At 40.1% G+C, this 14,895-nt stretch overlaps 1 protein-coding gene across 2 annotated transcripts in view; it reads right to left on the reverse strand.

The window, feature by feature from the left end:
- Nucleotides 1-14,895, reverse strand: part of srgap3 (SLIT-ROBO Rho GTPase activating protein 3) — a 55,432-nt gene that overhangs the window by 11,835 nt on the left and 28,702 nt on the right. For both annotated transcript variants that reach the window (XM_053315113.1, XM_053315112.1), the window contains exons 4-11: nucleotides 14,138-14,200; nucleotides 8,928-9,113; nucleotides 7,492-7,620; nucleotides 3,652-3,873; nucleotides 3,414-3,515; nucleotides 2,429-2,626; nucleotides 2,107-2,191; nucleotides 119-146 (exon numbers count right to left, since the gene is read on the reverse strand). In XM_053315113.1, coding sequence (XP_053171088.1) covers nucleotides 119-146; nucleotides 2,107-2,191; nucleotides 2,429-2,626; nucleotides 3,414-3,515; nucleotides 3,652-3,873; nucleotides 7,492-7,620; nucleotides 8,928-9,113; nucleotides 14,138-14,200 — 1,013 coding nt within the window. The remainder of the gene's footprint in view (nucleotides 1-118; nucleotides 147-2,106; nucleotides 2,192-2,428; nucleotides 2,627-3,413; nucleotides 3,516-3,651; nucleotides 3,874-7,491; nucleotides 7,621-8,927; nucleotides 9,114-14,137; nucleotides 14,201-14,895) is intronic.

A 14,895-nucleotide genomic window follows, 5' to 3' on the forward strand; every position in this document is an offset into this window, starting at 1 on the left:
TCTTCTTTTCTATTTGATAGAAATGTACATTCTGAAATTGAGATCTGAAATTGATGAAGAAAGTAGATGCTTCAACAGTGAAAGGCAGGGGTCAGAAACATATCACAGGAGATCTTACCTTGTAGTTCCACATTCAGCTCTTTCCCCTGTGGAAAAAAACACAAGAGGGAAATGTTATATATTTGTGTCTTTATAGTGTATATTAGGCAGACTTCAGTGTCCAGCCTCACTGAAGGGAGAGACAACATGACTATTGAGAGAGAGAGAGATGAATGGAGCAGTGCTAACACCATTCATAGGACAAAGCCATTGAGCAGTTGTTGCTGAAACCTCAGGGGACCCAGGGGACATGGTGGGGGTACAGGCCTTGTCTCAGAGTAGGGAAAAGGGGCTGGCGGCAGCAGTGTGTGTATGTTGTGGAGGGGGGTCTATCAGTGGTTACGCAGAGCAATGTCTGTGCTGGCTCACTGAGCCTTTTGTTGTAATAGGAACAACATAACATACACATATTATATATACTCCGTGTATCTACAGAAAACACCATAATACTCTGTTATAAGAATATATGGAAGTGTGCTAAAACAGAATGTAACAGCTTTCTTAATGAAGTTAATTCAAACATGACCAAGTTGGAGCTTCATGAACTGAGAATGTGTCTTTGTCCAGCAGCAACTGCACTGTCAGCTGGATGGGAGTCAATGCGCAAAAAAGGCAACAATGGCACCAAAGCATTCCAACATGATTTCTTTACTTCATCTTACAAAAGACACAGAGAGCAAAGGGTAACCCATTTCTCAACACATCACTCTGGCAGATGGGACAAGGTCTCTGGAGCATTCATGTGGAGAAACAACAGCACATTTCCCAGACATCATTGCACTGAGTGATATCCCTGTCTACCTCTGACCAACCAACCTCAAAATTACACTGAGTTTCTCAAACATGAGTAAAAAGTCAGCATTGATATCCCCCTAATTTAATATCCCAAAGTGCCAAAGCCCCTCAAGATATTGTGCAATCATAAAAGATGACAAACAGAAATCCAAATCATTGAACAAAGGAATTGGTGAAACATTATCTGGGAAAAAAGGGCTGGCAGATATCCTGGCACCATCTTGTCTTGCCAGTGACTGACATTTTATTTTTTATTAATACACATAAACACCATGTGGCACTCACCAGACTCATCTTGTACCCTCGGCCATGCTGACACACAACCATGCACATACACAAGCATACTATCTTTGGGTAAGAAGCAATGAGCTAATGAGCACGACGCAGCACTGATTGATCACCTGAATAATTAAACATGGGTGGTACCTGGAGACGCCATATGCCACATTCATGCACTCTCTCAGCTGCTTCACCAAAAACATACAAGCAGATCTGTCCAGAGACTTAAAAAACCTATAATGTAAGTGTTAATGAATGTAACAGCATGCAGGTTGGTGGTTTGCCACAGAAGAAATCACAAGAACACGTGACAAAACTCGACAAATCTCAGAATAAATTAAGTAAGACTTGAATAAATGGATCCTCTGTAAATCCTCTGTACAATTTGTGCTGCGAGGCCTCAGCTGTATGCGCCTGATATCCTTTTCTATTAGGTGAACCCCAGGAGCAGCTGCAGAGATGGGTCTGGGCCCGGTCCTGCTGATTGATTGGGCGTAAACAGTTCACGGCTGAGGTGACAAGGGAACCCCTGGGGAGGGGAGGGGCCAAAGGAAACCTCTCTTTAAACCCTGGATATGGAAACCCTCCCTGTGGCTACACCAATATGGGGACTAACCAGATAATGCTTTAACCAGTAGAGATAAGCAGGAAGGGGAAAGAATACCTCAAATTAAGTCTGCTTTTGGTGTGGTAGTTTCCTATTTAAATATCAACCATCACTGCCTCTTTCCTTCCCTAAAAAAAATAATGTCTTTGTAGACTCCTATACCTCATTTTCTGTTGCTTATTAGATATAACCTGCACCACTATAACCCTGAAGGAGGTGATTTTACAGAGCTGTGGCAGGGTTGTGAGAACTGTAATTACAAGATGAAACACTAGGTCAGGCATATGCCATTGAAAAAACACAGATCAAAAAAGGAGGCTCCTTACCTTCACCCAGTGTCTGTTTCAGTAAGTCATGCTTGGCCTGCAGCTTAATGATGAGGTTACTGCCATTCAGGTACTCCTTGAATTTCTAGACAAAGAGATGAAGGCAGCAATGTGAGGGCACCAATGGAACGTGCAAAGTCAAACAACTCAGTGTCACTCAAATGAACATAAATTCAATCTGTTCAAGTTTTAATTTAAATTCTATTTGTGGAAATTATGACTGATGGCTTGATTTTGAAAAAGCTGTGGAAAGCGGGAGTTCACAGTAGGCAGCCATTAGCAGTTTCGACCAGTAGGCAAATCAAAATTGACATGAACTCACTGAAAAGTAGAACATTTCAGTCTCCTGTTGGTTCGACCTCCTCTTGGCTATATTCAGCTTGCTCATGTAAGACTCAGAGGCCACAGACTTAATGGATTCAGTGGAGCGGCTGTGTTGGAAGGCATCCGACACGTCAAAGTCCTCCACCGTCAGCATGTCCTGCAGCGTTTGCATGGTGGCATCCAAGGTCTTTCTCACCTGCACAGATGGTGAAATACAGAAAACAAAAAGGAAGACAAATGAACCATCATATCTTACTCGATCTTGGTCATATTTTCCTTTTAATAGGAAAAAAAATGCAATTTATTTTCCTCCAACCCATCACATTATTGAAGTAATTGATGACATTTTCAAGGGCAACAGTGAGTGATTTACAGCACGAACATATTTATATCAAAGACAAATTGACCCCCTGAACAATAAATGACCTTGCTTGTTGCACTGAAACGACACCAAGCAGCATCAGAATAGAATTTCAGAACAACCCGCAAGATACAAATTGTTCCTAAAATTACGGAAGCAGGCTTTTTGTTTAGGCCTGAGATTGATAAAGCTCATTTCTAGTAATGACATGGCTCGTCCATTATCCTCAAGAGCTCATGACACAGGGACACAGGGAAGAGGCAGAGCCATTGGCACAGGAAAGTCCAACAGGGCTTGGTTATTATCACCTCCATTTGCACCTTTGTGTCTGCAGCTCATAATGAGAAAGCCCTCTCTTCATCATCACAATAGACAATTTCAAATATAACCTCATAAAAACACAACATTGGCACTATGACAACATTCTAAATATACTCTCAGGTCCTGCAGAGCAAGGGTCATTGAAGAGTAATTGCAATGAGAGCAGATGGTGATGTGGCCCTCCTACTTGGCTCTGGGGAAAATGAGACAGGCCTTTCTGTTTTGGGGGTTGGGGCTGAAGGTGTTGGGGGTGGTGGTGGTGCTGCTGCTGGACAGACACAGAGCCATCATAAATCCTCACCTCCTCATTCTCAATCTTCAGTGTAGCTAAGCGAGACTGCAGTTGGTGATATCGCATCAGGAGTTCAGTCTGGACTGGCTGCTGGGCACTCACTTGGCACACCTGAAGAGGAAGAGGACAAATTGGGAGGAGAAAATAGATCCATCTGAAGTTTAAGAGTTGCTTTATAAAAATCAAAAAATGTTCCCCAGTTTTAGACAAATCTTTGACAAGAGCTGCAGCTTTCGAAGCATCTCACCTCATCTCCCATGTGTGGCAGGTATTCAAAGCGCATAGGAGGGCAGAACACCTGGTTATACATATCCATGATCTTGTGCTTGTCACTGCGAGAGTCAAGGTTGTCCACTGCATTCTCTATGATATCTAGCCCCTCGTGGCGTGATGTCTCTAAGTTGTACTCAGCAGATAAGTAGGTCCTGAAGGTACGTGCCAAGCTAGCATGGTAACCCAGGTCGCAGCACTGCGAAGATAAAATACCTGATAAATGACCAGGAAAAAACACTTTGCACATGTGTTATAGGAATAATAATACAGTACATGCTGTTAAATAATTAATTTGACAAACTAATACACATTTATCAGGGAATATGAGTGTTTGAGTGCAAATTTGAGTTGTAAAAGTTAAGCATCCTCCTTCCTGTTCAGACCTAGTTCATGGACTAAATCCCAAATTACATACAGGTTACTATTCAAAAATAGAAGTAGAGTTCACAGAATTACAGGAGCTAGCACAGTAGGACACCTGGGATAATGACAGAGTCTTATCACACAGAGCAGTATGAACTAACCTAATTAAGCCGCGGATGGTAGTGAGGAGGTTTAGAGGGAGCTGACAGCTCTGTGAATCACTAAATAAACGTTCTTTAGCACATTCCTTAAAGTGTTCTTTAACACTGAGGAGGTACTCTACTTTGGTGAACAAGCCTCATTGCACCACTCAGTCAAAGTGGCTCAGTAGACTAAAGACTAAAGGGAGCAAATAATTATTAAATTGATATTATTAAATTATATTTCCACATTTTTCTAATTTATTTCATATGACATTCAATTCATTTTGCATGTGTTCTACTCTACTAATGTCGCCTATGATAATACTTTCCCCACATAAGTTGAGTGTAACATGCTCTAATTTTAAGTGCCAATCACATTTAAGCACCACATAATATGCATTGTATGCATAACTGTTGAATATAAAAATAGTCTGCTATACTTTTTCATGGGAGTCATTTAGCTTTCAATATTTGTTTCTGTATTGGTAGAATGAACTCAACATGTTGTTCTGAATTACAGTTCAACAGTTTCCAGTCACCGATGCTGACTGACAAAGCTGACTCCTTTCTGCATGAACGTTTGATGTGTGGTGGGCAGTTACTTTGACATGACAAACACACCCTTTTCTTCCTCTGCCCTGCTAGTAACAGCTAAACTAGTCATGCTCACAATCCCCTTCCCTGCAGCTCAGCAGGATTTGGGATGAGATGGACCATTCAGTTTCCAGACACTGGAACCATCAAAGCTGCCCAGCAAAGAGACTTTGATAACCATGAATCGGGATCTCAGTATGTCCAGCTACCGTGACCAGGTCACCATACCATCACATTTCATACAGTCTAAAACAGATTTAGCCACAATCTGCTCTAATGTAATAAACCATACTATTTCACAACTGCAGTTGCTGTTGTTTAATATCACAAGTAATGTTCCTTAAAGTGGGAAAAAAAAAAATGCTATAGTTCTCACTGAAATCAAACCTTTTCATGCCTGACCTGGAAAATGTGCATCTCTTACTAATCTCATGTTATTGCTGATGTAGTGCCGTATGGTGGTTTGGCCTCAGGGAACAATGTGACAAACAGACCGTTAGCACACAAAGAAAGGGGAAGTAGCTGGCAGATTATAGGGGTGACAGCGTCTGTGATGGAAATCTGACCATAAGGTTTAAAGTTTCTTGATTGCCACTCACAGCCACTTTTTTTTCCATTAGCCAAGAAAAATCTGTGACATAAATCTTGGAAATAAAGTAAGACTACAGAGAATGAGTCAACATTGGTTTTCAATCCTTGCCAATTAATGACTAAACTAAATTAATTAGCACAGTATGCAGCAAAGTGAACACATTGGAAATTGGAAAGACATGAGTAATATGATCATTATTTAAAACAGCATAGACTATGATAACTATAGCACATTAGCACAATTAGAGATCTTCAGAACAGGAAAAACTGGCCTGTGGAACTGGAACAAAATAACAAAACAAACATTAATGTGTGCAACATAATATGATAACATAAGGAAGTACTGTATATGCAGCATGACAAAAAGATAAATGACTTATCTCTGCAAAGAGGTAACTATTTTGTATGTATGCATATTTACAGAATAGATTCAGAATGTTTCAAATGATCTTCATCATAATCTTCATCTGTTCATCTGCAGGGTGACTGGTGGCAGGTCAGCCGGGGCTGAGAGTCCAGTGACAACCACATTAACAGAATTCATGCCTGCGTACACAGTCTCTGCTCACCAGCTGACTCTGACCGACTTCCAACCATTAGCGGTTTGCAAAACAAAGTTGTCCTTTTAAACACTGGTCATCAGACTTTCCAGCACAGTGCCACTGGTTCACAAACTGAATAACAGTGAGTTCATATTTACTTAACCCTTAGATACTGTTCGGGTCAAATTTGACCCATTTGAAAGCCAAAAACACCCTAAATTACACTTTAAGCCTGAAATTATATGAACGTGGCACTGAGTATACAAATATTGATGTTACAGGGGGAAACAATGAAACCATAGATTGGTATGACTGTGTATTTCTGTCATTGGGACAGTAGTGACAGAGCTTAAGCGGGACCATGATGTTCCCACCGTTTTTGCTACATTTGCCAGGGTTCCTACCAGGTGGGCTTATGCAGACCTTTGAGGTGTTAAAAGGTAATTTTGATACAGTGAAAGAGTAAAACTGTGTATAGGCATCATCATATATGGTGTACATACAGTAGGTACATAGAGTTATGAGGTGCTTTAATACTGTTGCAGCATCTGCACCTGCAAAGCCTATACAACATAACAAATCAAACTTATCAATTCCCTGGCAGCCGACACAGTGGCTGCCCAACATAGTCCTCCCTATAGTGGAGGGTAGCTTTCATATAACTATAACCTGAGGCTCTATTTCACTGATTTGGTGAAACTGAAAATGACACAGTGGATTGAAGAGAAAATATAAGAAGAGGAGGACAACATGGAGAAAATGCCAGCAATAGCAGCACAGTAGTCAGAATCTTGCCCTGATCAATCTACAGTCCCACACTTTATTGCCAGTTTGCTGTTTTATGACTAATACACTTGATTGAGCAGAATTGCCAGAAAAGGACGGTGTGTGGTTCATAGCCAGTGTTGATACGTCTTTCACTTTCAATATAATTCACAGAAATGATTATGGCTGATATGTTCTCCTGCTTTATATGACATGAGATCATAATATAGTGTAATTGTGAATGTATTTGCTCTATAAACAAACCAAGTCACACTATAAGAAAATACTCTCTCTGCTCTCCAACATTAATGGAGCATTGATCACCCATTTATTAATGATGCAAAATACAGTTGTGGTTCAAAAATGGACCAAATATAAAATAAACTCCCAAAAGCAGCATCAAGAAAAACAAATGTATGAGAACAAGAGTGTGGGAAACTGAGGATAAATGATTCTGTTAATACTAATGACTGAATTGAATTGAATTGAATTGAGCCCCTTCAAATTGAAATCATCAGCAATAGTAGCTGCATGATATTACAGAGCATCGCTAAACTAATTTTCATGTCAGCTGCAGTCACTCACCAGCATATCAGTGTTAGCTTTGTTACGCCGAAATAAGTATTGAAAAAACTGAAGGCAATTAGGTTTATTGGGGCCAACAGAGCAGCTTGGAAACAAACAGCTAACAGGCTGCGAGTGAATGAGACGCGAGAACAGATGGTGAGAAAAGCGACAGTGCTGAGGAGTTAAATCAACATCAGAAATCCCAGCTGAGAGATGTAAACAAACACATGTGCCTGAACGCATACTTACATCAATCATATCAGAGACGTCATGGATGTAATATTTTGCCACAACTGCATTTGTTGCTGCCAGGTTCAACAAATAGTCATTCCGGGCTTTTGTGCATTTCAGCTTATTCTCTGAGTACTTGGCTTGCCTCTGGGGAGGAGAGAAGAGACAAAGCAGATGAAGGAAAAATCCATCAGTGCAGGAAAATCAAGCAGTAGGGAGGTTTGAGTGTGTGCTCAGGCAGCCGCAGCTTCAAGACCATAAGACAGGTAGCAAGGACATTTTGGAGGAAGTGACTCCTGAGAAGCTGTCTCTAGATAGTAACATGTTAAGTGGCACAGGCATGCTTGGATTTAGTCATTATTGTGTCTCTTGACGCTGAAGTGGAGGCTGCAGAATGTGGATGCTGACAAAAAGGAACTTAAAGAGGCTCTGGCTTAGTGAAGAGTAACATTAAAATACAGTTTTTTGCATATTTACACAGACTGCATATTTGTAGTCATTTGTAGGCATTCAACTGACCTGTACATGAATTTAAACAAATACTGTACAATTCTACTTAGCACTAAATATTATGAAGGAAATAACTGCAGTTTCATAGTGACATTTCTGCTGTAAACACAATGCACTTTTGCAAATTCCAGAGATACTTTAATTTTTTGCACATATGTTGACATTTTAGTTACAATTTCACAAAGCTACTGTGATGCAAATTTCAGCAGTAGGTTAGAAATAAGAGAGTGACTTTTATTCCTTCCTCTTCCTCCTCAAACCTGTTTGCAGGCAGAGTAATGAGACAACTATAACAGCTTGGTAACAAGGCATAGGAGGGGGAGAAAAAGAATATTCATTGCTACGCTGTGTTATAAATAGTGCTCCGTTTCTAAGCAAAGCAGCATCTCTGAGGATACCAGCCTGAGGGAGGAGAAACGCTGTCATCCTGACAGCTTTTTGATTTCCTGCACCTGAGAGATAATAGGAGTTTCATTTGCATGAAGAAATTCCAAAAGAAACTCCAGAATAAAAAAATGCATGGGTGCATCTGAAGTACATTGTACTCTAGAGACCACCAGCCCAGTACTGCTGGCAGACAGCTGAGACTACACAAACTAGAAATCTGCATAAGCTGGAAACTGAGTTGGGTTATTGGCCTGGAGTGCTGCAGTTTCCTAAGTGTGTATCTGGCTGCGGACCCTCAATATACTCCTGAGAGTCTGTGACATCTTACTGCTGTCTGTCTGCTGAACTATCCCTCTCTTACCAACTGAAACAAACAAAATGAGCTGATTTTCCATCCATAAAGCCAGACTCTTCTAACCTAGTCATCATCCAGCCTTGAGCAGAATCTTCTTAAAGGTACTTTATATCCAAATGGTCATCTAATGAGTCCGAATTTTTAGCAAAAGCCATGTAGTATGTAAATATCACATTTCTATCCATAGCTTATGCATACTCACCTTCTCTTTCATCTTCTCAATTTTCCTGACTGAGCTGCGTCTTGGTTGGCGGTCCTCGTGACGTAGGAGGTTAACATTGAGATCTCCGGACTTGCTGAACTGCTTTTCCTCTTGTTTCTCGGCATCCTTCAGCTTGCTCTCTGCACTGATGCTCTCAGTGTGGTACATGTGGTATGTTTTCATCACCTGCAAAAGGGACATTCACTCAGCTTACTGGCATCACATTTTACAGTATAAGTTAGAGGTGATCAGTAGGGAAATACAGTTTTATCAGGCACCAGTTGCTTGGTGACTCACATACTGACATGCAGATTTTACCATCAGTGCTGATACTGTCAGCAACAGGGAAACAATGAACAGAGATCACATCTTCCAAAGTCTTGTGATATCTTGTCATGTCCTTTCCTTCCAAAATCTGGTTTGATCTTTGCTTTTTCATGGTGGCCTGGTAGATCAATTTGGACTGAAACACAGATGTCACTACACATGGGATGTGTTAAGTGAATCCAGGGGCCCAGAGTTGTGTGTGGTTTAGTCTTGGATGTCAAATTTCCAACTCACCCTCTAATCCTCCTCTTCACTTAGGCTTTAGGCCTCTATATGATTTCTATAGTCAACTCTTCACCACTTCGACCATGTTCATTTTCAAGTATTTTGTGCAGTGTTGGTTCTCCACTACATCACTTTGATCTCTACTTAGACACTCATACTTTGACACTCATACTTTGACACTCGTACTTTGACACTCATACTTTGACACTCATACTTTGACACTCAGACATCCCCTCATCTGCTCCAACATGGTGACGACAAGAATGTAATGACAGAAAACCTAAAAAACCCTCATTAGGCACAACAGAAGCATCCTGCATCTTTCTTAACTCGTGCCAGATGCTCATTGAGAGAGTTTCTCCCCTCGGAAACCCATTTGTAAAGGAACATCCAGGTGTGAGCTGCTTCTTCAAACATTTTGCATTTTTTGGAGCCCTGAGAGCATTCAGAAACGTCTGCGAATGACTCAGGATGTTAGACAGTCAACATAAACAGTCATTTATTGGTTTCCTTCTCCAGGTTTCTAGTGATCAAACAAGTAATGCTCACTTTGTGCTGCACTTAAGCAGTGGGGTTCCTTTTATCTCCATGTGAACTACACATCAAAATCACCTGTTTGCCGTTGGGTCACTAACAACTATAATCTTTCATTGACCTCCAACCCTGTGATAGTAACATTTAACAGTACTGCCACTTTAAAAGGCTCTGTTTATTTTCCTATCTGTGCTGACATAAACACTACTCCCCTTCAGACGGTGCAGAAACTCTTCACAACAAGAGTGACAAAAAGCTGGAAGCCAAACACCTGAAAGTAAAATATATAGAAAGAAAGACACTAGTCTATTTTCAGAGTGACAAGGCTGACAACAATGTAGCTGCTCCTCCAGGATTAAAAAAAACAAAAAACTACAGTAGGATAACACTCCATTCCTCCCCAGGCTGTCAAACCATTTATTTCAAATTCCTTGTGCCTGATTTTCAGCCAACTTTGAACTATCTGACTACAGGACCCGAAGCTAAAGACACAAAGTAATTTGCAGGAAGACTGAGCTTCAGCTGTGTCTACAGGAGGTGTGTATATAGTTGAGTCCTCTGACTACAGCCCAGGGCTATAACTCCTGAGCAGACTGAGATGGTACGAGAAACCCAGCTGTGAAGGAGAGGCTGAAGTTTTTTCATAATTAATTCAAAGTCAGATGTAGATGCTTCAATTCAACATAAATCTAAATATTCTCAGTGTGTACTTGTGGCTAAGTGGTTTAAAGCGTTGACCATGATGACATAACCAGGGACATTGTTATAGGATTATGAATATTTTTAAGAAGGCTAAGTTAAATCAGATAGCCAGTCAGATATTTTTATGTTTATTTTGTTGTGATGTTGTGATTAATGAATGACTATAAATAAACAAATGAACAAATGAGTGAATGAATGAATAAACGAAAGCTATGCCAGCACTCTGAATCTGCGCTGCTGTTAACGAGAGAATAACAGTGTATAAGACTGAAGAACACATATCAGACAAAGGCTGGTGGATCAGAAAGATAAGATAAACTCAGGCTTTATTGATCCCAGTGGGGATATTAAGTCTGTGTAGCAGGAAATTAACGCAGGTTAAAGCAAAGAATGCTGAATCTCACAGAACGGGGGTCACTGGTCAGTGATTGATATCTCAGACATTCAGACCTTTGCTCATTTTTCTCATTATCGTTCGGTACTGATGACAAGCCACAAACAATATTTGAACAATAGCTTCAGCTCACAGTCTTCCTTTACCTTCCACTGAGGAGCCAGAGATCCAAATGGGATTTCACAGTTTTCCTTCAGCAAAAGTTGTTTTGTTTGCAGCCAATGAAAACTGTTTTTTTTACCATGTGGCCAAGTATTGATTTAGCTATTTCTGTAGAATAAAATACTAACAGGGGTGCAGTCATAAAAAACAATACTGTGTTTCCTTACTGCAGCCTGAGGGGCAAATAGAGGAACACACAGATTGGTCAGTCACTACTTCAAACCTCTACATGTCTGCCAGTGCACTGTCTGGGAAAATCATTTCCGACAGATGATGTCAACTTTGTACAGCCTTTCATTTCAATTCACTCCTATTTTATATAAAAATACCCATTAACCTAAACATACAAAGATCATTCATGAAAACAATTGGAAGAAAACATCCCCACCAAAGCAGGGATCCCCCTTCAAATATGGACAAGAATCAAACCAAGAGAACAACAATTAAATGTGAAAAATGTATGTGCTTTTTTGACTAGCATGACATTATATATAGAGAGAAATGTGTGTAATTGCAGCAATGAATTTTCCACATTAGCTGTGAGGCTTCAAACACCTCCCACGAGCTCTTGCACATAATCAGAAAGAGCCAGGCTACACGTCAACATTTGGATTTTTAATTTTCAGTCAGATCACAGCTAAGGCCAAGTAGAGCATGAGAAGAGGCCGTCTGTATTCAGCTTGTGAGGGGGAAAATTAGTGAACTTATAGTGCATCACTCCAAATCCAGCAAAACTTGGGTAATGATCAGTTTCCCAGTGTTTCGACCTCCATCGTGAACCTGGAATATGTTCTGACACTAGCTGGCAGGCACATGCTGCTGTAGAGGGAAGATGACTGTATTTTTATATAAACATAAAGATGAACAAGTATTTAAGTAGTTCTGTTAAAGTGTTTGACCAACGGCACTTGACACAGTCCTTTTTAAATGTCTATTATCCTACAAGGACTTTGAATTATCTTGTGGTCCCCACCACACTGATCTATTGCGGTATCCAAATGTACAGATGGCACTATCAGGGAGAGATGCCAGCAGTGCCCTTTGGTAGTTTGACTCTCATCACATTGCTTATATGAATAAGTCATATAAAGCAGCGCTGCTATCTCTTCTGTTTCACTTCAGGGGGTAGAAGATTGCTGAAGTTGCCTGGAGCTCATCCAGTTTTGGGGCACTAAGCCCCCCTCAGTAAGGGCTCATCTTTTGAAACAGTGAAGGACTAGCATAGTATGTACACATCCCTGACATAAGTTCATCTATCTGTAGAGTTTCCTGCAGATAATCTCATTATTTACAATTCAGTTGCTGAGTTATTACCAGTTATTGAAATGCAAATACAGTACTATTGTGAATAGTTGGAGAAATAGTAGGGACAAAAGTTTTAAAAAAAACCTACAGCTACAGCAACGTTAATTACAAACATTCATCATAACTTATGTAAGACTGGGCTTGGAAGACATGCTGCCTTCATTAATACTTCCCTCTAATCTGATATTCTAGATTGATACAAATAGAATTGCAAAAATACAATGAAATATTAATGATATGGATTTTTTGCTAAAGCAGCCGAAACTTGGCTGTTAAGTAAAAGAGGAACATCCGTACACCCATTCACTACCTTTTTCATATTAAAACATGGGAAAGGGTGTCCAAGAGTGGGTCATTATGAAAAAGAAAGAGAAAAAAACAATTTGGGCCATGAAAAAGCAGAGAGAAAAGAGAGAAAAGATCTGCTCTTCAGAGAAGCAAGTGATGTAAACAGCCTTCCTTCTCGGGTGGCAAATCAAAAATAAAGAAGGAGGCCATTTCACACAGCAACAGAGATGGAGAAAATATTGCAAAGAAACTCGTCATGATAGTATCTGACTATCCAGAGCAAAGCCAAGTGGTGGCATCAGAGACAACAAAGCCACTAAGCTGGAACAGATGACCTAAAATGAATGAGTAAGTCCACTGTTATGGAAACAAGATGCACATTATGTAATCCGCTTATTATTTCCCAGCAAAAGCTCTCTAGCTGCATTTTACAGATACAAACAAACTTATGCAAACACTGTCTAAAAATAATGTGGTCAAGTGTTAAAAACAGGCCATCAGGTGTTTCACAGACTTCCACAGACACAACCAGTGATGTGAACCCACTGCAGGACTGTTGCCACCACATGTGGAAGTTACTTGAGCCCAGAATGTGCTTCATTCAGAGAGAAATGTAATGCTTGATTTCATCACAACTCTGTCCCTCACTTATCTTCACTCTTATCATCATTCAAAAAGGTGAACAATAAATAAAACGATATTGAAGGTGAAATTAATTGAATAGCTCTCTTTAATAGACTAAAAGCTGCACACTCAATTAATTTAAAACAGACCATAAATATGTTTCCACTGTGGTCTGGAAAAAAACAAACAAATAAAAGAATGTTATGCCTCATGTTCAGAGAAGCTTTTTGGAGAACAATTTCATTGGCCTTTAACCTATAACAGTCAGGAAGGCTGAAGGAAGTTTTATTATAGCAAGGACAGACGTAGACTGACTCCAGCCTTTTGATGCTTCTAGGTTTTAACAAAGCCTGCATGACCATGACAGCAGGATTGTATTTGCTTTATTTCTTGCTCTGTACATGGGCAACGTCTAATTTTTGCAAAAGAAATGACACTTTCATCCAATTTTGCAACAACCAAAGAAAAAGTATCAAAGAAGGAAAACACAAGTATTTGAAATAATCAAAGGAGAGAGAAAGACAATAAAAGACACATGAAACAAAATGTCAGGAAGACAGAGAGAGAGAGGAAACAGAACTTTGGTTGAGGTCAGTGATGAGAGGAGACGCAAGGAATCGATCTGTGGGAGGCTCAGCGTGTTACTTACAGTGTAGAGTTCATTTGTCACCTTCACCAGCTCCTCATGCATCTGGATGCCAATGTCCTTGCTCTGAAACACAACAAGCAGAGAGAACAGTGAGAAAACGAATCATGCTTAAGCCTTCAGATGTGATCTATTGGAGAGCACTACGCTGACAACACGACTTTGTGAGTCATGAGGAAATATCTCAGTGACTACTAGATGGATTGCCACTGAATTTGGTGCAGATATTTTAAGACATGAGAGGATGAATTCTAATGACTTTATTGATCCCCTGAGCTTCGGTTTGCATCCACCAACCCACAGGTCAGCATTTACACCACAGGTCCACACTTTAATTTATTACAAGGTGATTAAAAAGGAAATAAAATACAATGTACTGTAGCTCCTTCTCCTGTTGACACTTTTAGGCCAAACTTTTTCTTACGAACTAAAGAATAGTAACGCCTGATCACCATGTTTTATCTGCATCACAGGGATACTACTACTGCAGCTATAAACCTTCAATCTTCTTGTAGTAGAAGAAACAACAATAGCAGCACAGAAAACAACAGTCAGGTCTGCAGAGAAGAATGTCAGATTAACTGACCTCTAAAACTAAAAACATTGTCACACCCCCTTTCCTCTATCATCTCAGCAGTTCTGTCTTTCCAGCCAAACATGTAACAGCTTGCATGAGGAAATGAATGAAAATATGGGAGGACAACAAATTCAAAAGCTAGTAGAGTATCTATTTGCACAGGCATTAAAGCAAGAAAAGATAT

Source organism: Scomber japonicus, chromosome 3, assembly GCF_027409825.1.
Source record: "Scomber japonicus isolate fScoJap1 chromosome 3, fScoJap1.pri, whole genome shotgun sequence".
Classification (NCBI taxonomy): Eukaryota; Metazoa; Chordata; class Actinopteri; order Scombriformes; family Scombridae; genus Scomber; species Scomber japonicus.